Source organism: Oncorhynchus gorbuscha, linkage group LG04, assembly GCF_021184085.1.
Source record: "Oncorhynchus gorbuscha isolate QuinsamMale2020 ecotype Even-year linkage group LG04, OgorEven_v1.0, whole genome shotgun sequence".
Lineage (NCBI taxonomy): Eukaryota > Metazoa > Chordata > Actinopteri > Salmoniformes > Salmonidae > Oncorhynchus > Oncorhynchus gorbuscha.
The window spans coordinates 54,912,106-54,936,897 of record NC_060176.1 but is presented as its reverse complement, the minus strand read 5'-3'; the positions used below and the strand labels follow the sequence as shown (position 1 = coordinate 54,936,897).

Here is a 24,792-nt window from a genome sequence, read left to right as displayed (position 1 = left end):
GAATATCCCTGTGTAATACAGTGTATGAGATATCTTCTGAGTAGAGCGATATTTCCATTATTAAATTATTTTAAGTCATAAATTGTGACTTTATTGATATGACTGATAAAGGTAAGGGAAGGGAAAGGTGATACCTAGTCAGCTGCACAACTGAACACATTCAACCAAAATTTGTCTTCCACATTTAACCCAACCCCTCTGCACAACATTAATAAAAACAAGCAATCATCAAATTCACCATTAACGTCATATTTATTGTTATTTAGTTACTCAATAAAACATATACAGATATATACAATATGCAGGAAAACAGACGACTGCACTTTACATATTATTAAAAAAAGAAAACAAAAAAGAAACTCAGTTCGCACGTTGCCGTCACAGTCCTCCATCTATTGTTTCACAAATTCAAATCCAACAGAAGTTTTATTTAAAGATTACAAGATTGCCTAACACACAGCAAATGTTCTCTTATTTTACATGTGCAATACCAAGATTGCCTAACACACAGCAAATGTTCTCTTATTTTACATGTGCAATACCAAGATTTTTTTTTTCCATTTCCCTTATTAAATTGTTCTTTGACATCCCCTACTATTTCCACTGGCTGTATTGTATACCTGTGTTGGAGCCCAAGCTCAATACAAGAGGAAGGAAGTGAAAGAGAGAAGTATGTATAAAGAAATCCCTTTTTGCTGATACCTTTTCCAACCCAAAAACAAACAATTTATCTCTCCATCTCCCTCCCCCTGCATCAGGGTTCAGGTCAGTTCTATTGAACCAGGATTTTGATTTGATTTGAGGAGGGTAGCCTTCTGAGGCTGTGAGGTATGGTGTCTCAAAGGGCCAAAATCTCATCAGGTTCCTGTGTCTCTGGCTGACAATGGGCTTCCCAGGCCTGAGGTTTGGTTGGAGGGGAGAGGTCCTGGTGACAGGGCTGCTCTCATCCCTCTATACACCTGAGAGCCACGGGAGGGAGGAAGGGCTGGTTCACACATCCTCCATATTCTGGCTGACAAAGACCACCAGAGTCCCTCAACGGGTCAGTATGGGTCAGGGTGGCTCTGCCAGCCCGAGGCCTGGGCTCAGTGATCTATACGCTAGTCTGGGGGCAGGCATAGTGGGTAGTACCATCTCCAGGCCACAGAGAGAACCATGGCTAGGGGGTAAAGGTACAGGGGACAGCTCTAGTGGTGAGGATGATCACAAAGGTCCCAAATATTGTGAGGCTATTTTTATTTAGAGAATATAACCCAACAGAGATTCAACACTGGTATTCCAATACAGCCAAGGTCATTTTTGTCTTATTGTTTCTTCAGTTTTAGTTTTTTTCTTTTCCTCCATTGACATTTCTCCTTTTTTCTTAAAAATAAAATAAAATAAAAATAGATTGATTTGTGGTTTTCCAGATGTGGTCACCACTGACTAGAGCCCAAGCTGTATAGTCCAGCGATGCATGAGTGAGTGTGTATCCAAGATTGTTTTTGTGTGTGAGTGTGTATGTGCGAGCATGAGTGTGTATGTGTTGATGTGTGTGTACAAGTGTGTATGGGTGTGTATATGTCTTTCTCTCCCTGAACAGGCGAGAGCCGATGCAGTGGCCTCATCATCAACACCTTTATGTCGTCATCATCATTGCTGTCTTCATAGTTGTCATCTGCCACTGACTCTGACTCTCCCTCCCTCCCTCTCTCCTTCTCTCTCTCTCTTCATCCGATGTTCCCTCCATCTCCTGGCCTGGTTGTGTTCAGGTCAGGGCCGCCACAAAGGTCCCAAAGCGGTTGGAGATGTCGGAGTGCAGGGAGCGCCAAGAGGAGACGGGCCCCCCTCGGCCCTTACTGTCCCCGAGCTCATCTGTGCAGTGGACGGACAGGCACTGCAGGTGGCTCCCCCCATTGCCCCCTACGGGCCCCTGGGCTCCCACCCCTACTCCAGCCTTATTCTGAGACAGCTCCGACTCTGCACAGGAGAAACAAACAGAGAGAGAAGAGAGGGTTAGTAAGTTGGCCCGCACTGAGGAACACAGATTTAGCATCAACAACCAAAATAAACATACTTGGTTAATATGTAGATCACATTATAATTAATCATGAAAGCCCCTTTATAAATGAAATAATAATTCTCGCAACCCACTCAACCCCTCCCCCCCCTTTCCCACTCCTCATACTGCTGGCTGGAAAAGGACACTGCTCTAAACCCATGCCCCACCTTCTCCTTGCCTGTGGTAACCACACAAACACACACACACACACACAAATTCAGTACTGGTCCCCCGTGCAAATGTGGAGCGCTCCTCAGTTACCTCTGGTCGTGAGGTCAGAGGGCTGACCTCTAACCCTACTTGACCCAATTTACTGGTATAATGACCCTGCTGCGGTATCGACCCCACGTCACCATGGTGTCAAAGCCCACATTAAATGGCCGCACCAAGCTTACGGAAAATCCATACATAGGTTTATCCAAGGTCGTACAAAAATCACCCGTGCATTTCTAGAGGAACATGGGGAACGCTGACTGTAGAGATGTATAACCCATCCTCCAAGTCAAATCGCTTGTGCCGTATTAGAACAAATGAACGAGAGCAAGATTGACAAGGACAGAACGTGCTAGGCTAAACTATACATAAAAGCAATGGCGTCACGTGTCATCTGCCATGATATAGACCCACAGCATACTGAGAGAGAGAGAGAGAGAGAGAGAGAGAGAGAGAGAGAGAGAGAGAGAGAGAGAGAGAGAGAGAGAGAGAGAGAGAGAGAGAGAGAGAGAGAGAGAGAGAGAGAGAGAGAGAGAGAGAGAGAGGAGAGACGGAGAAGAAGAAAAAAGAAGAGAGAGTGTAGGTAGTCAGACTTTTACTCTCACAGGTTTCAGAAAGCCCTTTTGGTGACTGCAACATTGCATCATTTGTTTAGGGTCTGCCTCCAAGCACGCTCTGAGCATTAAATAAAGAGTGTGTGAACATGGTGGGATACCTGCTGTAAAAATCTATCAGGTTATTCCCATCTGTCCTTAGCACTCAAAACACTGTTCTGCTGTGTTCCTCAGCCACCCCTGTTATGTTACTACTGCAACGACAAAGACGTTTGTCTGAGGCCTTTGAGTGGGAGCGTAGCTGTAGAGACAGACAGGCTCTAAACAGCTCAGACATGCTGAGGTTCAGGCGCCAGAGACGGGAGAGACTATGATACACACTCTGCTCTGGGCACAGTGCCTGAACATCACACCACCACTACTCCACAGATCAGCCCACCTCACTGTTCAACAAAGACAGAATGGAAGGAGAGAGAGAAGATAAAAATATGACCTCTCTGTGTCACACTCTCTTTTTAGCTATTCTCTCTCTTCCGAATTACTTTTTTGTTTCTCTCGCTCTCTGTATATATTTCTCCCTCACTTTGCTTCCCCGGAGCAGCTATGACGTAATGTTAACAACACACAGCCTGAGAAGCAAGGCCAGGGCAGGACAGAGTGGCAAAGAGGGCAGGTAAGGAGGCAGGGTGGACAGGCTAGGACCTGGAAGGCAGGGAAGAAGGGTGGACAGGCTAGGACCTGGAAGGCAGGGAGGAAGGGTGGACAGGCTAGGACCTGGAAGGCAGGGAGGAAGGGTGGACAGGCTAGGACCTGGAAGGCAGGGAGGCAGGGTGGACAGGCTAGGACCTGGAAGCCAGGGAGGCAGGGTGGACAGGCTAGGGCCTGGAAGGCAGGGAGGCAGGGTGGACAGGCTAAGGCCTGGAAGGCAGGGAGGCAGGGTGGACAGGCTAGGGCCTGGAAGGCAGGGAGGCAGGGTGGACAGGCTAGGACCTGGAAGGCAGGGAGGCAGGGTGGACAGGCTAGGACCTGGAAGGCAGGGATGCAGGGTGGACAGGCTAGGGCCTGGAAGGCAGGGAGGCAGGGTGGACAGGCTAGGGCCTGGAAGGCAGGGAGGAAGGGTGGACAGGCTAGGACCTGGAAGGCAGGGAGGCAGGGTGGACAGGCTAGGGCCTGGAAGGCAGGGAGGAAGGGTGGACAGGCTAGGACCTGGAAGGCAGGGAGGCAGGGTGGACAGGCTAGGACCTGGAAGGCAGGGAGGCAGGGTGGACAGGCTAGGACCTGGAAGGCAGGGAGGCGGGGTGGACAGGCTAGGGCCTGGAAGGCAGGGAGGCAGGGAGGACAGGCTAGGGCCTGGAAGGCAGGGAGGCAGGGTGGAGGCTAGGGCTTGGAAGGCAGGGAGGCCTGGAAGGCTAGGGGAGGCAGGGAGGCAGGGTGGACAGGCTAGGACCTGGAGGCCAGGGTGGACAGGCTAGGGCCTGGAAGGAGGGAGGCAGGGTGGACAGGCTAGGGCCTGGAAGGCAGGGAGGAAGGGTGGACAGGCTAGGACCTGGAAGGCAGGGAGGCAGGGTGGACAGGCTAGGGCCTGGAAGGCAGGGAGGAAGGGTGGACAGGCTAGGACCTGGAAGGCAGGGAGGCAGGGTGGACAGGCTAGGACCTGGAAGGCAGGGAAGGGTGGCAGGCTAGGACCTGGAAGGCAGGGAGGCGGGGTGGACAGGCTAGGGCCTGGAAGGCAGGGAGGCAGGGAGGACAGGCTAGGGCCTGGAAGGCAGGGAGGCAGGGTGGACAGGCTAGGGCCTGGAAGGCTGGGAGGCAGGGTGGACAGGCTAGGGCCTGGAAGGCAGGGAGGCAGGGAGGACAGGCTAGGGCCTGGAAGGCAGGGAGGCTGGGTGGACAGGCTAGGGCCTGGAAGGCAGGGAGGACAGGCTAGGGCCTGGAAGGCAGGGAGGCTGGGTGGACAGGCTAGGGCCGGGAAGGCAGGGAGGCAGGAGGCAGTGAGGCAGTGAGGCAGCCTTGCCCCCCAGCATGTCTGGGCCGTGACCACTGGAATGGAAAAGCGGAGGGATTTGGTAAAAGGTCAGGCAGCCAAGCTCCCGCATCTCTCTCCCTCCTCCTCCCCACAAATCACCCAGGGACTCAGGAGGCTGAGTGGAGCGACGGTGGGGGAAAGAGGAAGGCAGCAGGGAGAAGGAGGTATGGGGATTAGTGGTGATTGTGGCAAGGGCCGGCGTTCGCCAGAGGGCCCTGCCACACACCACTGAACGGACGACAATCACACTGGGTGAGCCTGGACCACAACTCCTCCTCCCTGTGCTTCCTCCTACCACCCCCCCCCGACAGCCCCAGCCGGTAGCCCATGGTAGCTGGGCACAGCAGGGTCCACACCGGCCCGGATAGGCATCCAAGCGTTCCCCTGGCTCTTTGTTGATACACAGCAATCTGACAACACAACCACAAAACACACCGCCAACCACCGCCACTGCCAAATCCACACCACCTCTCAGCTGCCGCTACACACACACACACACACACACACACACACACACACACACACACACACACACACAGTCTACGTGGTCCCAAAACAGACAGACATGGCCCCCAGCCTCATACATGCAAGGACAAGGACTGTAAACATCAAAGCAAGTGCACAGCTTACACATACTCGATACACACACACACACACACACACTGTCATCCACTCCCACTGTCCCAGAGCTATGCTCAGATGTGAGCTCACGTGACAACGTTACTGACATTTATCAAAATAAAAACATCCGCATTACCAGTGATTACCTTCTATTTCACATAAAGAATCCTTTACCATGTAGTGATTGTCCACCAGTTTATTACTTTAAAACTATATGTTTTTATAATCAAAACACTGTGCCTCTCAAATGGTGTTATTAAAAGCAGAAAAATAGTGCTCTTTATAATATTTATTGAAAAATGATAAAGCTCTCCAGTTCAGGAGTAAGCCAGGTAATTGACCAGACCGTACTATTACAATACAAATGGCATTAGAGTATCTGTGGATATTTCTAGTTAATACCCTGGGAGCCGAGAGAGATGTGATTTTGGTGGAAAATCGACACGCTACACTTAAATATTAAGCATTATCCATGGCAGCGTACTTGTTCAAAAGTGGAAACAGCGGTGTGAAATTCTACATCACACAGATCTAAATCCCAAATCACTGTGACATTTTACAAGCTGTGGAATCTTGCTTTCAATAAAAACGTACAGGTATCTTGTTAAGGTTGTTCAACGACTCACATTATATTGCCAAGCAGCATACTGTTCATATCCACAGTAATATCTCAAGGATAGGCTATTCATCTCGGAGAATGAGTGTTTAGCTTCAACACACAGGGGGGAATACCTAATAAAGAAGAAAACAATAATACCCCAACCAACTAAGCTGAACTGCAAATACAGTTACATCCCTAACCATATTACAACATCAGACAAGATTACCATGGCAATTTAAATGCTCAATTTGATATGATACACCTCTATTTCTCGCCTGTTTCTAAAAGTGATGTAATTCTGTGTGATTTACAGTCGGACTCCTCCACGTAGGCTTGTAGAGCCGTCTCACAGACACACAGACACAGCTAGTGATGATTTACACAACAATGCTTTCCACTAGTGTCATGAAGAGAACATCCACAGCACAGCACACCGCTCAGTTTGTGTTTCTCTGTCTGGCTGACACCAATTTTTCGCAGCACTGACGGCCTGACACTAGCACACATGTCGTACCAGCATTTCTCCATGTCTACAAACAACACTGGGAAGTTTCCTTATTGAAAAAAAAATATATATATAATATTCTCTGAATCGAAATATAATTGTCAAGGTCAACAAATGATTAAACTTTAATTGTAAATTGATGAAGATAACGGTCATTATTATGTTTTAAATGTATTTCAAAATGAAGTATTATGATAGCTAAATATGTATTATGTGCCTGCCTTTGTGTAGGGTGCATTGAAGTAAATACAAGAATACACTGTGTGTGTGTGTGTGTGTGTGTGTGTGTGTGTGTGTGTGTGTGTGTGTGTGTGTGTGTGTGTGTGTGTGTGTGTGTGTGTGTGTGTGTGTGTGTGTGTGTGTGTGTGTGTGTGTGTGTGTGTGTGTGTGTGTGTGTGTGTGTGTGTGCTCCTTGGCGTTCACTGGCCTCGCTTTCGGAGCCGAAGAGTTCCGGCCGTCCCATGCGGTAGCCCTCTGCCCTTTCTGTCCCAAACTATACTTCCATGACGACACTTCACCTTTAACCCCTTGCTCTCCAGGGCTCGACCCCATCCTCACTGAACACAAACCAGCCCAATCAGCCTCTGCACTCTCTGACAAAAACACCCAGAGGCCTCTGCTCCTATGACAGTGAGTGAATTCAGGTCAGATTCCTTTAGCATAACAACTAACACTAAAGCCATGAGAGAACATTCTATGTCCGGGAGCACAATGCACACATCACAGTGCATAGATACAACGTCTGGTTTTCGACAATGTGAGGAGTAATGGTAAAAAAAGAAATGCCTAATTTCCACTACAACAAGGCTTAGTTTGGACGTTTAGGTCTTTTAAAACTTTTCCTGGAGGTTTACAGTGCCTAAGAGCAGGACCTGTGCTCCGGAACCTCAGGTACTAGCTACTGCGCTAAGCAGATCACCCAGCTGAGTAATGACAATGAGACTGTTATGTGACCGCTTAGTCAGAATGACAAAAAACACCAAATCATTTGTCCTACATTCTCTGCTTCCAACTAGGTGTGTGAGTGTCTACAGGAATCCCTGTTTGAGAAATAAGAGGACAACCCCAGGTATCTGATGGTGGCCTGGGGGTTGGTGATTGTGGTGGGGGAGTATGGCATGGGAGGCCTTCTACAACCCCCCACCACCACCTCCACATGGTGACCTTTCCCTCAGAGTAGGGAGGATATGGTGAGGAGGGGTTACATTTCACAAGCGAGGGCACAGGGGTTATTTTGGATTGAATTTCCTCTCTGTTCCCTGGCAACAAGAAGGACAAAAACTTGCCCAGGCAGGCAGACCTTGGCTCGGTCTCTCCTCCTCAGCCATTCTCTAGTACACACACAACTCCCCCTTAGGCCGCAAGACGCGCTTAGGAAACTAGACACAAATGGGAACACAGGAAGTGATTTAGTACCCCCTGCATAACTCAAAACCATGTCCAGGACCTGTCATCCATGTCATCCAAGTTGGTGACATATTGATCTACGTCTCGCTCTCTATTTTGTTTCAGCCTGTCACTACACACTCTGTTTATGTATATTTGGCCATTTGGAAACACCAACCACTCATGACAATAGTGGGAATTTAGGGATTATGAGCATCTGTTAGGGAGGGGCTGGGAGGGGGGGTGCTGGAGGTTATCGAGGCTGACCTGCTCAGCCCCACAACACTTAACATGCAATCTTTATTTCAAGCTAGTCCTCAGTTGAAGAAGTTAGGTTGCCAATTTACAGAAAGTTACATTTTATTTTCACATATCTTTCTTTTCATGTGATAGAAATTGTTTACAACTTGAAATCAAATGACTAATTAGAATTGACTGAAATAATTGTCCTTTGAATAAAGAAATACATTTACCCTTGATTGAAGAAAATAATGATATTTACTTAGAAATTAACATAATATGATCTTCAAAATCATAAGCACCAGTTGCACAAAAAAGTGTACTATTTTTTCAATTTTCAACTAAGCAACAAACCTTAAAAGAGTGCAATCAAAATGTCTATAATTATCGAGGTAAACGCAGTGGTGTAAACTAACTAAGTAAAAATACTAAGTAAAGTACTACTTAAGCAGTTTTTGGGGTGTATCTATACTATATTTATACTATATTTTTGATAACTTTTACTTTTATTCCACTACATTCCTAAATAAAATAGTATGTACTTTTTTACTCCCATACATTTTCCCTGACACTAAAAAGTACTGGTTACATTTCAAATACTCAGGCAGAACAGCAATATGGTCCAATTCATATAGCATGTTGTCATCCCTACTGCCTCTTATCTGGTGGACTCACTAAAAACAAATACTGCGTTGGCAAATTATGCCGTTTGGTTTGCCTAAAATAAAGAATTTGATGTATAGTATTTACTACTTTATAAAAATTGTCAGCCCTCAATTGCAACACTCAACTATCGAGTTCCAAATTGCCTCTGGAAGTGATGTCAGCACAAGAACAGTTCGTCGGGAGCTTCATGAAATGGGTTTCCATGGCCGAGCAGCCGCACACAAGCCAGAGATCAGCATGCGCAATTCCAAACGTCGGCTGGAGTGGTGTAAAGCTCACCGCCATTGGACTCTGGAGCAGTGGAAACGTGTTCTCTGGAGTGATGAGTCTGGGTTTGGCGGATGCCAGTAGAATACATAGTCCCAACTGTAAAGTTTGGTGGAGGAGGAATAATGGTCTGGGGCTGTTTTTCATGGTTCAGGATAGGCCCCTTAGTTCCAATGAAGGGAAATTTTAACGCTATAGCATACAATGACATTCCAAACAATTCTGTGATTCCAACTTTGTGGCAACAGTTTGGGTAAGGCCCTTTCCTGTTTCAGCATGACAATGCCCCCGTGTAAAAAGCGAGATCCATACAGAAATGGTTTGTCGAGATTGGTGTGGAAGAACTTGACTGGCCTGCACAGAGCCCTGAGCTCAACTCCATCAAACACCTTTGGGATGAATTGGAATGCCGACTGCGAGCCAGGTCTAATCGCCCAACATCAGTGCCCGACCTCACTAATGCTTTTGTGGTTGAATGGATGCAAGTCCCCACTGCAATGTTCCAACATCTAGTGGAAAGCCTTCCCAGAAGAGCTGAGGCTGTTATAGCAGCAAAGGGTGGACCAACTCCATATTAATGCCCATGATTTTGGAATGAGATGTTTGATGAGCAGGTGTCCACATCATTTTGGTCATGTAGTGTATCTTTACTTTTACTCAAGTATGACAATTGAGTACCTTTTCCACCCCCACCCCTGGTTTAAAAGTATAGTTCTGTGTGGTATAATGACAGTATTAAGCCTTAGTCCCTCAAACTCAGCTCTGGACCTCAAAGCCAGACTCCAAACAGACTCCAAACTATAGTTTCTAACATCTGAATGTCTAATGTCTGACCTGGAAAATATAAAGAGTCCAGGAGAATGGAACTGGGTAGAAAAGGAAATATTTATTTTCTCTCTTTCTCGCTTTAAAATTATGCAAATGACAGCCATTAACATCCTGCTTGCCTCAACAGTGAAACCTCAGATGTTCCCAGAAAAAACAGAAACTTCTTTCCATCTTGCTCGCTTTTGCTATCACTCCATCAGTCTCTCCTCCTCTCTCCCAGGAGAAACGGCTATCACTCCATCAGTCTCTCCTCCTCTCTCCCAGGAGAAACGGCTATCACTCCATCAGTCTCTCCTCCTCTCTCCCAGGAGAAACGGCTATCACTCCATCAGTCTCTCCTCCTCTCTCCCAGGAGAAACGGCTATCACTCCATTAGTCTCTCCTCTCTCCCAGGAGAAGCAGCTCTGGTGTCATAACTCATTTGTCAATACAAATTAAAGACACTCCTGTCTCTCCTCTCTCCCAGGAGAAGCAGCTCTGGTGTCATAACTCATTTGTCAATACAAATTAAAGACGCCTGACGACTACCTGTATGCCAAATAGCAAAACTGCTGCTGGCGGCATGACAACACCTCCACACACACTAACACACACACACACACACACACACACACACACACACACACACACACACACACACACACACACACACACACACACACACACACAGACACAGACACAGACACACACACACACACACACACACACACACACACACACACACACACACACACACACACACACACACTAACACACACTAACACACACACTGACACAGAAACTAACACACACACTGATACAGACAATTACACACTGACACAGACACAGACACAGACACAGACACAGACACAGACACACACACACACACACACACACACACACACACACACACACACACACACGCTAACATACACACACTGACACAGATACTAAAACACACACTGACACAGACACACACTGACACAGACACACACTAACACACACACACTGACACAGACACACACACTAACACACATAAACTGACACACACATACACCTCCATTCTACGCGCTATCCAAGGAGAATATTCACCACACGCACGCTGAGACAAGTTTGAGTTCATTTCAGTGCTCTTCCCCAGGGAAAGCAAAATACCGGATGAGCTGCTATTTTGAAGAATCAGAAATCCAGCAAGCAAAAGGACTGACACCTTTGTTTACACTTTCCTCTCTACACCAGTAAGAAAGACGTTTTTTAACACGGCTCCTTTGACTGTCAGTGGTTGTAAATGTCTTGCAAAGCAAAGGCCTCAGCATACAGTGGATACACACATACACACAATCATCTAGAAACAACATTTTCAAACTAGATTGTACACACTCCAAACTACAGGCAAAAAATATGAAAAGTATTGTTCTAAGCTGCAGTGTCTATAAGACAGAAGACTACACAGCTAAACTATGCTGCTACTGCGCTTGCCTGGCACTCAGATGGACCAGTATTATAAGTGCTAGCAGCTCATGGAAATATTGCAATGGTTTTGTTTTCATCGCATGCCATCAGTACTGATTACTACAAATCTATTGGGTTTTACTGTGAATTACTACAACCTAGTAGGGGTTGTCCTTCACTGACGTAGAGCTAAAATAAGTTGTGGTGAACCCGGACATAACTAGTCAGATACTTTAACCATACTGTGATGAATTCTCAGAGCTGGAGCTGCGAGTAGTGTGAGAACCAGCACAAGAGTTTATTCCAGCATACAAGACACCTGAGAAAAGAGTTTATTCCAGCATACAAGACACCTGAGAAAAGAGTTTATTCCAGCATACAAGACACCTGAGAAAAGAGTTTATTCCAGCATACAAGACACCTGAGAAAAGAGTTTATTCCAGCATACAAGACACCTGAGAAAAGAGTTTATTCCAGCATACAAGACACCTGAGAAAAGAGTTTATTCCAGCATACAAGACACATGAGAAAAGAGTTTATTCCAGCATACAAGACACCTGAGAAAAGAGTTTATTCCAGCATACAAGACACCTGAGAAAAGAGTTTATTCCAGCATACAAGACACCTAAGAAAAGAGTTTATTCCAGCATACAAGACACCTGAGAAAAGAGTTTATTCCAGCATACAAGACACCTGAGAAAAGAGTTTATTCCAGCATACAAGACACCTGAGAAAAGAGTTTATTCCAGCATACAAGACACCTGAGAAAAGAGTTTATTCCAGCATACAAGACACCTGAGAAAAGAGTTTATTCCAGCATACAAGACACCTGAGAAAAGAGTTTATTCCAGCATACAAGACACCTGAGAAAAGAGTTTATTCCAGCGTACAAGACACCTGAGAAAAGAGTTTATTCCAGCATACAAGACACCTGAGAAAAGGTCTGAAACCACAAGCCTGTGATCCAAGTCTGCATAAATCAGACATGATGTTAACAGCTAAAAAACCCACACTGTTAACTTTCCATATTCTCATCTCTCTCACATACACACACTCACACAAACACACACACACACTTACATGGTAAAAGCAGTCCTAATGCCCTCTGATTCTTGCTGATAGTGTAGGAATTGTGTGATATTATTTCAACCCTAGGGATTCATCCACAAAGGAAGACAGAAATGACTTTGCGAGGAGACAGAGGAAGAAAAAACACATATTTCAAAGAAAAGGTAGAAAGATCCAACTTTACATTTCTCAAAGTCTGCACTTTCCTGATATTTACATGCTAACTGTAATATGATCCTCACATAAGAAAGTCTAACACCTCATTTTTCTTCATTATCTGTCAATAACCATGTCAACTGACAGGAGGTTCCACAGGATGAATTGGCACTTTTGGCAACAATATTACCAGGACTAATTTCTGTGATTATGATAACTATTATTATTACTGCAGTGTGAGAAAGTGCAGAAAGTGCTGCACTGTCTGGCCGTGTGTTGTTGAGGAAGTCAATACGGAACACCTTGTAATGACGAATCTGGAACACGGACCTCCCCAAGCTGTTTTCTCTTCATTCAACCAAATGTCAATCACATCTTTAAGAAATCACATCTTTAAGAAAGGAAATACAGGAAATGAAAATGAGTCATGTGATTTGAGAGTTGTCCACGGAGTGAAATGTCAATAGACCAACAGAGATGGGAAAGTGGGGTGGTCTTTTAGGAATATTCCCCTTTCTTCCCAGGTCGCTTTAGGGGGCATGTCAATACGCCTGTTCTTTTTTATGCTTAGACACCCCTAATCAGGGTGTCTAAGCATGACAAGTCCCCTCTCTACCCACTGCTCTCGTACATGCCAACAGCAAGCTGGAGCATCCTCAACCACAACTAGAACAGTGACTGTGTTTCGTGGGAGACCATGTTCATTCAGAGGAGAGATCCTCACACTGTATGTACAAAGTGATAACACACCGTAAATAACAAAACCAACACAACGTTCACTGTGTGGTCAAAACGGAAGCAAAAACTCTCTAAATAAAAATACAACCAACTGAATCATTTCCTAGGGCGACAAGTTGCCTGTTATCAAGAGTGTGCATGTCTTTCAAAACAAACCGTCAGGTCCTGGCTATGATATAAGGAGCAGAGAGGGAGAGAGGGTGAGGGAAAAAGACAGATGAAAAAGAGGAGGGGGAAATGTATTCACTCATCACTTTGGTGAAAATTCAGCCAAGTTCCTTCACTTCACGGACAACGGGCATCTTTAGTTAAAGCAGGGTCTAAAGGCCCCATGCCTACAGCAGACATTACTGTGTCTTAGTGACTAGCTTTGGCTGCTTGGTATCACACAGATCGGATACGCTATGGATGGGTCCGATTGGGAACGTTACTGAGGAACATATCACTTTGTAAATAACCACAGTGGGACCTCATACAGGAAAAGCTGAGACACACTGTGTGAACAGACATCAACACATAAAATACAACAAACACATTTTTGTTCATTTTGTTCTTTAACAGTATCATAATTAAGCAATCAGGCACGAGGAGGTGTGGTATATGGCCAATATACCACGGCTAAGGGCTATTCTTCTGCACAACGCAACGCAGAGTGCCTGGATATAGCCCTTAGCCGTGGTATATTGGCCATATTCCACAAACTCCCAAGACGCCTTGTTGCTATTATAAACTGGTTACCAACATAATTAGAGCAGAAGAGACACCAGGGTGAAGGGCTGTGTCCAGGCACTCTGCGTTGTGCATAAGAACATCCCTTAGCCATGGTATATTGGCCATATACCACACCTCCTCGGGCCTTATTGCTTAATTATCCCATAGAAGCTACTATAGAATGACCTGTACAATGCATTAATTGCATTATCAAATTCCATATTCCTATGAGGCACTTGTGGCACCAAGCTCTGGCCTGAAAACATCACCTATACATCCACTGGCTCCATTACCAATATACCTGATAATACAGTCTGTTCTGTGATCTCCAACCCCTGCACTGGCTGAGACCTCACCTATAGTCACAAAGCCCCAAACAGCACAGGTCCTTTCCTCCCAGTGGCACTACCACTAGTATCCCTGCTAGACACAAGGAGGCTTATTACCAAATGTCACTGCAACCATCCCCCTCCCCAAATAAACACAGGCCCATAACCCACCTGTCTCAATTGGGCGGTTAAACTCAACTTCCTGTAAAAACACTGAGTGCAGCCTATAAAGCGCCCAATTAACACAATTACTCAGGACTCTCACTATTAAAGGCCCAGTGCATTAAAAAGGGGTTGCCTTTGTTTTATGTGATATTGTACAACAGCTGATGAAACTAACACTGTAAAAATGTGATCAGTCATTTTTCCTGATAATTGAAAATACAATGTACACATGACCTTTTAATCAGCAGGTTTCCATGAGCGGGAGTTTCGGCTTTCCATGGTGACATCACCATGAAGTAAATTGGTTAATAGACCAATAACAAACGGAGTTCCAAACCTCTCTGCCCAATAACAGCTAGTTTTCAGTTTCCCCATTCCCAGACAGTGCTAGTAAAATTATTGCTTGAGAAATCGTTTTTAGCTAAAAAGCTATAGTTGCCCATTTAAATGGAAATATATTACAGTAAGGTACTTAATTATTACCCAGAAATAATTTGATATTTATCTAAAAACGGCTGCACTGGGCCTTTAAAGCTGCTCCCAGGATGTCAGGACCTATGCAGACCCCCACCCCATCCCTAGCTTCAGGACACTGTGATGGGAGATAGGACAGAGGCATGAGGACAGATACCAGGAGAGAGGGTTGCCAAAACATTAAACTAAATTAATGTGATACACCCCTGGTGCACAACACCTAAAATGGTGTCATATGATCAACTCCGAGGGTGACATGGAAAAATTATCAAAATGCGTGGATTTAAAAAAAACTTCAATACAAATTATCCATATGATCAAGACCGTGCTGCTTAGCAAAATGTGCTGTGTATTCAATCAAAATGTGTGATCTGAAAACGTTTGAATTGATTAGCCACATCATACGGGAATAAAAAGGTACCATGATCAAATCCTGATGTAAAAAATATATATACAAATTGTTCTATTTCTAAATTGTAGACCAGCTATCATAGCATTAAAACATTATTAGGATTATTATTACTATTACATGCTAACTATAATTTATCTTGTGAATAGTAGGAATACTGATAACCTTGATATCTAACAAGATAATTTAAAAAGAAAACTACATAACTATATTAAACGTTCACTGTAATTTAGCAATAGGGCAGAATCCAGGCACAGGCAATGACCATGTTAGGGTTCACCTGTTAACCAGCTGGTAGACTTGCAACAAGACATTAGAAACAAAACAAATAGTCTCCATGACTTGCAAAAACAGACAAATGCCTACATTCATCAATATTTTTATTCCACTTCCACACAGCTCAACTTCAAAGTTCCATGAAATCTTTAAAATATGACTTTTAGAATTCAAGGATTTAGCATTTTGCAAGAGAATATGTCAAATAATTTCATAACTGTTCATTGATTGTGCCTAGGTGTAATATTTAGGTTAATACATAAATGCAACTAAAACCATAAGGCGCTATTTATGTTTATCTGAAACTTATGGTTTCATTTGAATGCAGAGACTTTTGCGCGTCTCTGAATCACATCCAATTTAAAATCAAGCAACACACCTTAACCCTTTTTTCATCTTTTCCGTCTGCAGCACTCAAATGAGAAACTGTCAAGAGACATGGTTTGTGCTAACTAGCTATCGATTTCGCCCAAGCGACATGCGTTTCATGCTTGCAGGGAGGGGAATTGGAGAGGGGGACATTTGCGGAGATAGTGAGGAGAGACGGGAGAGAATAAATACTTTAACAAAATCGAGATGGCCGCTGTTGCTGTGCATTTTCTGTAGAATCGCCTACGTGCGCCTATCTAAGACATATGGGTCTTGAAAAAAAAATGGACAGAGGGAGAATGTGGCCGGTCTGGTTGACCTCTGTCTCCTAAACAATGCGCCTTGATCACAGATTCCGTGCATGGAGCCCCCTCCCCTCTCTGCTCCCACAGTTAGTCAGAACAAAGGGATATTGAATAAATATGCGCTGGGGGCTACCTATTCACGTGAGAAAAGGCGGTTTGGTGGCTTGTCTCTGGCCGTGGCGATTTAATTATGCGTGGTTCACTGCTACCCCGCCGCCTTTTGCAGCACTGACTGACTTACAATTTCTATTTATCTATAGCTTTTGTAATGTCCCATACAAAAAGTGGCCTAACAAAATACATCAAGACACAAGAGGACATTTGCACAGAAACATATCCCACCGTACGCTTAAAAGAGGACATACACCAGAAATATTGAATTAATAACTTGAATTTAAATATGAAGTAGGCTTACGTTTGTCCTTTGATTAATGGATTGGTGGAGCAGTCAACTAAAAGTCACTTCAGCACTGAATTAAATTGAATGTACTTGTTGTAGCTATAGCCTCATCTCAATATAAACAATATAGGAAATAATAATGGGAAATAATAATAATAACCATAAGCATTATTCCCACATTTTCTTTAATTACCTGTTTATGAACTAAAACTAACCAGAGGACTTAGGTATGACCGGTAATGTATAGACAGTAGAAAATTATTTGTGTTGTTTAATGTCAAAAGATGATTGACAGCCGTTTTCAAACCGCTGACGTAAAATGTAAAGCGCCAGCCAGCGTTTCTAATCACACTATACCAATTTCAACAAGCACTTAAAATTATACAACAGTGTCGTGGTGTAGGACACTAAATACATTTGTTTTTCAATTATTTACAGAAATAACCATTTGTATACCGTGACCAACCATTTTTTTTCCTAAACCAATGCAGGCAGAAAAACTGTCTGGCAATAAAATAGAACCCAAACTTTTAAACAAATGACAAAAACTGAATTAGACTTGCATTCTTCTTATTATTCTTACTCTTATAATTCTTACGGTTATTATTATCATTGTCTAATAGTATTACCATTTTCAATGTAAATCTTTTTTTTATTCGAGGACACATCATATTTAGGAAACACAAAGTTAATAAATAAAAGCTTAAGATACTCTTGTTTATAGTAATTTCCCTTCCCTTCTCAATATGGACTAATCTAAAAATCAATCCAGTCTCCAATCACGTATTTTATCCCGTAGTAATAACAAAAACAAACAGATATGTATGGAGGGGAAACCTGCTGTTAAAACGCATCTCCTCAGAAACCTATTCATCTTCTCAGTGTGGTTGTTCACTCTGAAAACCCAGATAAAGAACCACAGGAAATGTTGACTTTTCTCTGGCTGTTATTTTGAAGTCCCTCTACAAGAGAAGAATCCATTACAAGCACCAAATAATACGTTAAGGATGACTTAGAACAACACATCTAACTACAAGTCAATGTTTTTAAATGTTCCTGGTTAGTGCTAGGTATTTCATTTATAATCCTTAAATAGCCTGTTGTCCAATAGCCTATCCCTTGTGTAAAAACGATTACAAGTCAGAAATTCATTATTTATGTTTCTACATGTAAAGCTCGATTCGAGTAAATACCTGATTTATATTTTTCAATAGAATATGTGAAACATAGAACATGGAGATTTTTGCCTCAGAGTCCACAAGACTCGGAGTTACGGAACAACCCTCCACGCTGTCTACAGTGCTTAGGCTATACTCAAAGACAGCAGTGCAAGAAGAGAGCCTGCTTGTCTCCAATTCAACTCATGCAAGTTAAAATACTAATCTTATCATATATCATCTTGTAGCCTCCTATATAATGATATTGTCCACACCACAATATTGTATTGACTTGAGATAATCCTCAGAAACAGATTTCCAAATAACTGCAGACATAGGCTACAAGCACAAAGGAAGTCCTTCGTGACTTATTCCAGAGTTTAAATATTTTTTTACTCATCTGAGAGGCAAAACAACACTATGTGCTGATAAGTTGATTGACTGCCATAAAAGTGTGTGTGTGTGTGTGGACAGTAATAAGACAATAATAGTCAGATAGTAAAACAATGTGGCAAATATGATCATAGAGCATATTGAATTACCTTCTTTGCTGTTATTCTGGCTCTTAGTCTTTTCCCAGGGTGCCATGGCCTTGTCATCCTCTGGCCCATCCATCATGGCCTTGTCACTGGGCACATACCAGGTGGCGTGCTGCTCTGCCATTAGAGTGTCAAGGTCAATAGTGCCCATTGAGCCCTTCCCAGCATCCGGGCTGCAGCTCGCCAGCTCATTGTCTTCGTTCTGTGAGGGACAGTCGCCACTCTTTTTACCATTCTTCATGGCCAGGGGCTGGTCCTCTGAGATGCTGAACTGCTGCCGCTGCAGCTGGATCTGGGCCTGCAGTATCTCCAGAGGGTGGATGTCGTCCTGGCCAGAGGTGCTGGATGGGGTGCGTACCTGCTCCATCCCAGGTGTGCCTGGGTGACAGACTCCGTTTCCCACCGTGCCCCCACCAGCACTCAGTCCATAGCTGTCGGGTGTCGAGGTAGTGTGATTGGTAAGGCCCTGCATGCCTAGGGGCTTCTGCCCATTCATCAGGCCATGTTCCCCCCTCTGCAGCTTGGGTGAGATGGTGATGTGCGGACTGCCTTTGGGCTTGGTGACAGGAGCACCTCCTGCATCTGAGCTAGAGGACACCTCATCCTCATTGACGTAGTGGGTGCTGACATCGTCAGGAAGGTCCACGTGCGGTGAGCTACTGTTAGATTTGGTGACACTCTGAATGCCACTGTCCAGAGAAGACATCAGGTCTGCTTGGTCCCCCAGCATCTGGTCATCTCCCTTTCCCCAGGAGGGGGACGGGAGGGGTTTCTCATGGGGCGTACCCCCACCCCTCTCCCCAACGCCAGCTGAAGGGGGTTGCTGGCCTGGACTTACAACAGGGTTTCCGCTGTCAGAGGAAAAAAAGATCCCAGGGCTCACATGCCCGCTGTCCCTTTTTCTCCTCCCTCTCCCTCTCCCGTTCCCTGTTGCTGCTTTCCCCTCATTGCATGGGGTAGCGTCCATGTTGTAATTTGGGGAGAGGGCACTGGCTTCCCCCTGCAGCGTCTGGTTTTGACCTGCAGGCTTTATGTTGCTATTCCCAGTGCCAGGCATCTGGCTGTTCTGGGAAGTGCCGCTCTGAAAATACTCAGGACCAGCACTGCCAGTCCCGTTAACTGTGCTGCTATTAATGTCCTGCTCCGTCTGACTCAGTTTTCGCTTGCCCTCATTTTGGTTCTTCTTGTTGAATGTTACGTTTAGGTTGGGGGCCCCTAGGCTAGCTATCATGTTCTGGCAGGCTGTGGAAAGGGCTGCCAGGCAGCTCTGCCCGAAAACATTGTCTTTAGTGCTGGTTTTGCTAAAGTTCCCCAGGGAGAGTGCCCCAAGCTTACTGACAGAGGACCGCTGGCCTGGGGGGAACTCAGATGGAGTAGGGTAGCTCCCTGGTGAGGTGTTCACCCCCTGGGGATTGCTATGTGGTGGCCCTTGACGGTTTGTCCCTCCGTAAGGAAACGTTGGTTGAGCTCCCATGGATGGCCCGGCGGGGAAGTCAGCTGGCCTCCTATCTGATGGTGCGTTGGGGTGTCCTACTCCAGCTCCGGGGGACTGCATCTGGGAGAGGTTGCCCATGTTGTTGCCAAACTGGGGGTGCATACGAGGGGAGTGGAGGGCCTGTACATGCCCATCTCCAGGTATCCTCATTGGCTCCTGCATGCCCATCCCATTCATGCCCGGCCTGAACATCATACCAGCTCCGTTCTGCTGCAGCCCCATGTCGTGGGCCCCAGCCTCCCCGCCCGTTCCCCCCATACGCCGTGACATGATCTCTCCTGGTGGGTGGGACCCGGGGAACCAGTTCTCCTGAGTTATATGAGGGTTCTGACCCTCAAAGTTTGGCATCCTGCCTCCATTCTCCCTGTCAAAGTTGGGCTGAGGCATGCTCCCCACTGGGCCTCCATGAACCATGGGGCCCGGAGGCACGTCGCCGTGGTGACCTAGCTGCTGCAGGCTGGGCTGTCTCATCCTCTGCTGCTGGTTCCGAGAAGCCATCTGCTTGATCATCATGGCCGCGTTCTGCCGCTGTTGCAGAGACTGCTGCTCAGGCCCGGCATGCTGGAGTGGACCCGGGGGGAAACCGTCTGTTACAGGTGGGGTGAACTCACCAGGAAGGCCAGGGTAGGCCGAGGGAGAGAGATGGTTCTCCATGCCCTGCGCATTGTGCATGCCACTGCCCCACGTGCCACAATTCTCCCCTCCCTGTGCGTTAGGGAACTCAAATCTGGGCCTTTTTGCCATGTTCATATAAGGACTGTCAAAGTGTTGCAGCCTCTGATTCGGAGGCTGTTGGGCGGGAGGAGGGGGAGCAGGCTGTTGCATATTAAACATGGGGTCCACATAGGGGTGCTGGCCCCTATTTTCCAGTCTGTGAATAGGATACTCAAACTGGTTGTGTTGGCCAGGCATCATGACGCCACCATCCAGCATGTTGGTGTTGGTGGAGCCCGACTCAGACTGGGGAGGACGGGGGAGGCCTGGGGGGCATGAGTTCTGTCGTGCTATCAAACCAGCCTGCTGCTGCTGCTGCATGAGAGTGTGTCTGGCACTGACCCCCGGGTCCATCCCCACTGGCATCTTACGGCCATTCCCAAAGCGCTCAAAAAACACTCCATGCTGTGGGGGAGGCTGAGGCTGCTGGGGCTGTGGGGGAGGCTGCTGGTGCCCTTTGGAGATGCCCTGTATACCCGGTGTCCGAGCCATGGCAGGGTTTCCAGGGAAACTTCCACCAGCCACCGGCCTTCCTGGCCCAAAGTGGGGCAGCTGAGAGTCTGATTCTGATGGAGAAAATACAGGTACGTCAAAATGTCCAGTTGGGGGCTCGCTGGGGAAATTATACTCTAATCCCTCCACAGCACCCTGATTGGGCATCCGTCGAGGCTCCAGACCATGGGTCTCCGAGGAGGAAGAGGAGGAGGAGGGCAGACCATGGAAGGATGCTGCCCGGTTAGGTGACTGGTCCAAGGGTAGACAGGGGGCAGGGACAGCGTGGTTGCCGCTTGGGGGGCCGTGGTGCTGGAACTCAGGCATGTTACTGGATCTTTGCTGCTGTTGCTGCTGCTGCTGGGAGAAGCTGTCCCCTGCCTGGCCCTCAGCAAGGGGGTCAAACCCCTCTCCAAAGCCCTGCTGGGGCCCCATGCCATTGTTGTTGTAGCCCATCAGCCTGCCACCATGCAGGCAGGATGAGGCTGGGTCTGGGCCTCCAAAGTTCCCACTGAAATGAGGATGGTGTTGATGAGGGTGAGACTGGTGGCCATGCGGATGGCCTTGGTGAGGTTGATGGTTGTTAAAAAATCCATGCATTGGTCCTTGCTGCTGCTGTTGCTGCTGGAGTCCGCTGCCTGCATGCATGTCTGAGTGGCCCCTGGGATGAAAGCCACCATACTGCTCACCGTTCATGTTCATATTGAGCCCAAGCATTGGAGGCTCGTTCAGAGGGCCCATGCCCGGCTCCACTGCACCAGGCGGGCCTCCTGCATGAAAGCCAGGGCTTTTGTAATGGGAGCTCATGTTCAGTCTTGGCTGGTTTATGTTTCTCTCTGACTGGCCAGGGTTTCTGCTATTAATCTGAGAACCAAACTGCTCCAGCCCAAACATACTTCCCCGCTATCAATCCCGCATGACAGCCAGCTCAGCTGGCATAGGCAGTCTATTGTTAGCCCCAGTTTTCCTTCCTCTCCACACAAAAAAAAGAGGACAAAAACGAAAAGAGATGAGAAATGCCTCAATAGACCAGACGGGCTATTTTGATATCTTAAAAAGTTCTGATTTAAAAATTAGACAATGGATCTTAAATCTATTCACTCACCCAATGAATACTCATTGTGTTTTCCAAAATCCAATTTGCACCTAAAGTGTTGCAAGGAAAATAAAAGGGAGAGAACACTACACGTATGTCCAACGAAGCACGTACATAGGCTACAAGTCTGTCCTTGCTCGTTCCCGTGTATTTCTACAAGCGTTTGGTTTCCATTAGTTTACAAATAATACAAAATATCTTTCACTTGCAATGTGACTTAGATATAATATCATATTCCAACATTTCTGAGCACATTTCTTCTTTGCAAACTTGATCAAACCCGTTATCTAATTTATGACAGAGATCACAAGGCGTATAAACATTTAAATAAACACATAACAATTTTCTTCGTCAACTTCATTACTCCAGCTGTTGTGAAATGTCATAGGACGCACAGTTTGGAGTGTCCTTTCAAGATGCCTTTCTTGAGAAATCCACCGGCAACCTGCACAAGTATAATTCTAATTGGTCGTTGTTGTAAAATCAAAAGAAACCATTTCCCACCGTTCTGGGTGAAATGTCTTATAACTGCCCTATTAACAATTCTACCATTTCAAGTCTGAGACAAAGTCCGGAGGGAAAATACAGCCCAGTCATGAGGCTATCAGGAAAGTCGCTTTTGCGCCACCGTGTCCCCGAGCTTCCGGCACGCACTACTCGCGGCTTGACAACATAGTCCAACTGGTCCTGCTCATGTGCCCTCCAAGCACGCATAAGGCGCGGAACCTCTATTGGCTCTTTCCCTCACTCTCTCACACTATATAACGCACTCCTTCTGCTCCTGACTCTGGTTTGGTCTATTCCAGCTGGGAGCGATTCACAGATAGATCACACTCTTGTCCGGCGCTTGGCGCTGTGTGAGATCAACGCGTTCAGGGAACCAGCAACAAGTTTTGCATTCCGCAACCAATTCCATCCACGAGGACCTAGCCAATCGGAGGCTGCGGAGTGCCAGTGCAGAGGGAGGGTCCATATTTTAAGGTGGTCCAAGATGTGGATGAACGAGAGAGTAACGTTAGTGTATTGAAAGAGCACTCTTCTCCCCAACTAAAGTGTATTCGAGTCTATGCCAGGTGTGTTACTTGCTTCATTGTATTTTAAATGGTCTATGGCCATTTTTGCTTTTTGTTTTTTATTTGAGATCAATCTATTTATTTGTTATAGAGCACATACAAATCTGAATGAATAAACGCCTTTATGTTAGTATATTATGTTATTTGAATAAACGCCTTTATGTTAGTATATTATGTTATTTGAATAAACGCCTTTATGTTAGTATATTATGTTATTTGAATAAACGCCTTTATGTTAGTATATTATGTTATTTAAATAAACGCTTGTATGTTAGTATATTATGTTATTTGAATAAACGCCTTTATGTTAGTATATTATGTTATTTGAATTAACGCCTTTATGCTAGTATATTATGTTATTTTTTTGATAGAAATGGAAATTAAGCTACGCTCAATCAAAGAGAGATGATCTCACAATAGCATTGGTTAAACAAATGCCAGGGCGCAATCACTGGCCCGGAGTTTGTAATGTTAACGCACTTTAAACAGCAAATGAACATTTCCATTGAGATGAACTGTACATGACCATCATTTGGTTTACCTTATAAATGAACAAAGCACATTTATGTGATGTTTATTGGCATGAAGGGGAAGGGGCAGGCGAGAGAAAACACCAAGTCAACCTTTTTATACTTCGGCTACTGTAATATTCAAGCTATGTTATTCAAACAAATCTGAAAATAATGAAATGTAGGTTATGTGCATCACGCTATTTTCAGAAACGTAATAAAGGCCTATCTAGGCTAATCCTAAAACATTGCCCTCTAAGGTGTTTTAAACGGACTGGCGTATCGTAGCAGAAGAGGTGCTGTTCTTTGATTTAAAGCCTGCTGCTAAGAGATAATATGTAGCAGATCAAAATACGAGCGCCAGTGATAATAGTGATATATTGAGATAAAATAAGGTTTCACATACGATCCAACCACAGGGCCGTAGAACTGTTCAAATGATTATGGACTTTATAGACGATTGCATGTTTACCTATTTTAGGTGATATAGTCAATATTTTTAGAGATAGAGTGTTTTTGGGGGGTGGAGGGGGAAGATTATATATATATATATATATATATATATATATATATATATATAGAGAGAGAGAGAGAGAGAGAGAGAGAGAGAGAGAGAGAGAGAGAGAGAGAGAGAGAGAGAGAGAGAGAGAGAGAGAGAGAGAGAGAGAGAGAGAGAGAGAGAGAGAGAGAGAGAGAGAGAGAGGGGGGGTAGAGAGAATTGGTGGGTTACCCCACAATGATAATCCCCCTTAAAAGATCAATAGCATCGGATCTACTGGAAGGATACCATAATCGATAACAATCTTTAACACTTTAAATTATTTCACATTGAAGTGTTTTTACATTTGGGCTTTACATCTGCAGAATTGAAATGGTATCAACTACCCCTATATTTTATAAAAAGCAAAGTAACCCACAGTGAAATGTGCATAGTTCAC

At 45.3% G+C, this 24,792-nt stretch overlaps 1 protein-coding gene across 1 annotated transcript; it reads right to left on the bottom strand.

Annotated features, from left to right (window-relative positions):
* Positions 1 to 233: 233 nt before the first annotated feature.
* On the bottom strand, positions 234 to 23,147 carry LOC124034310 (transcriptional activator MN1-like). The gene is made up of 2 exons (XM_046347322.1): positions 18,479 to 23,147; positions 234 to 1,959 (listed from the first exon to the last, which is right to left on the bottom strand). The coding sequence occupies exons 1-2, from the start codon at positions 22,068 to 22,070 to the stop codon at positions 1,748 to 1,750; spliced, it is 3,804 nt and encodes a 1,267-aa protein (XP_046203278.1). The 5' UTR covers positions 22,071 to 23,147; the 3' UTR covers positions 234 to 1,747.
* Between the last annotated feature and the right edge of the window lie 1,645 nt (positions 23,148 to 24,792).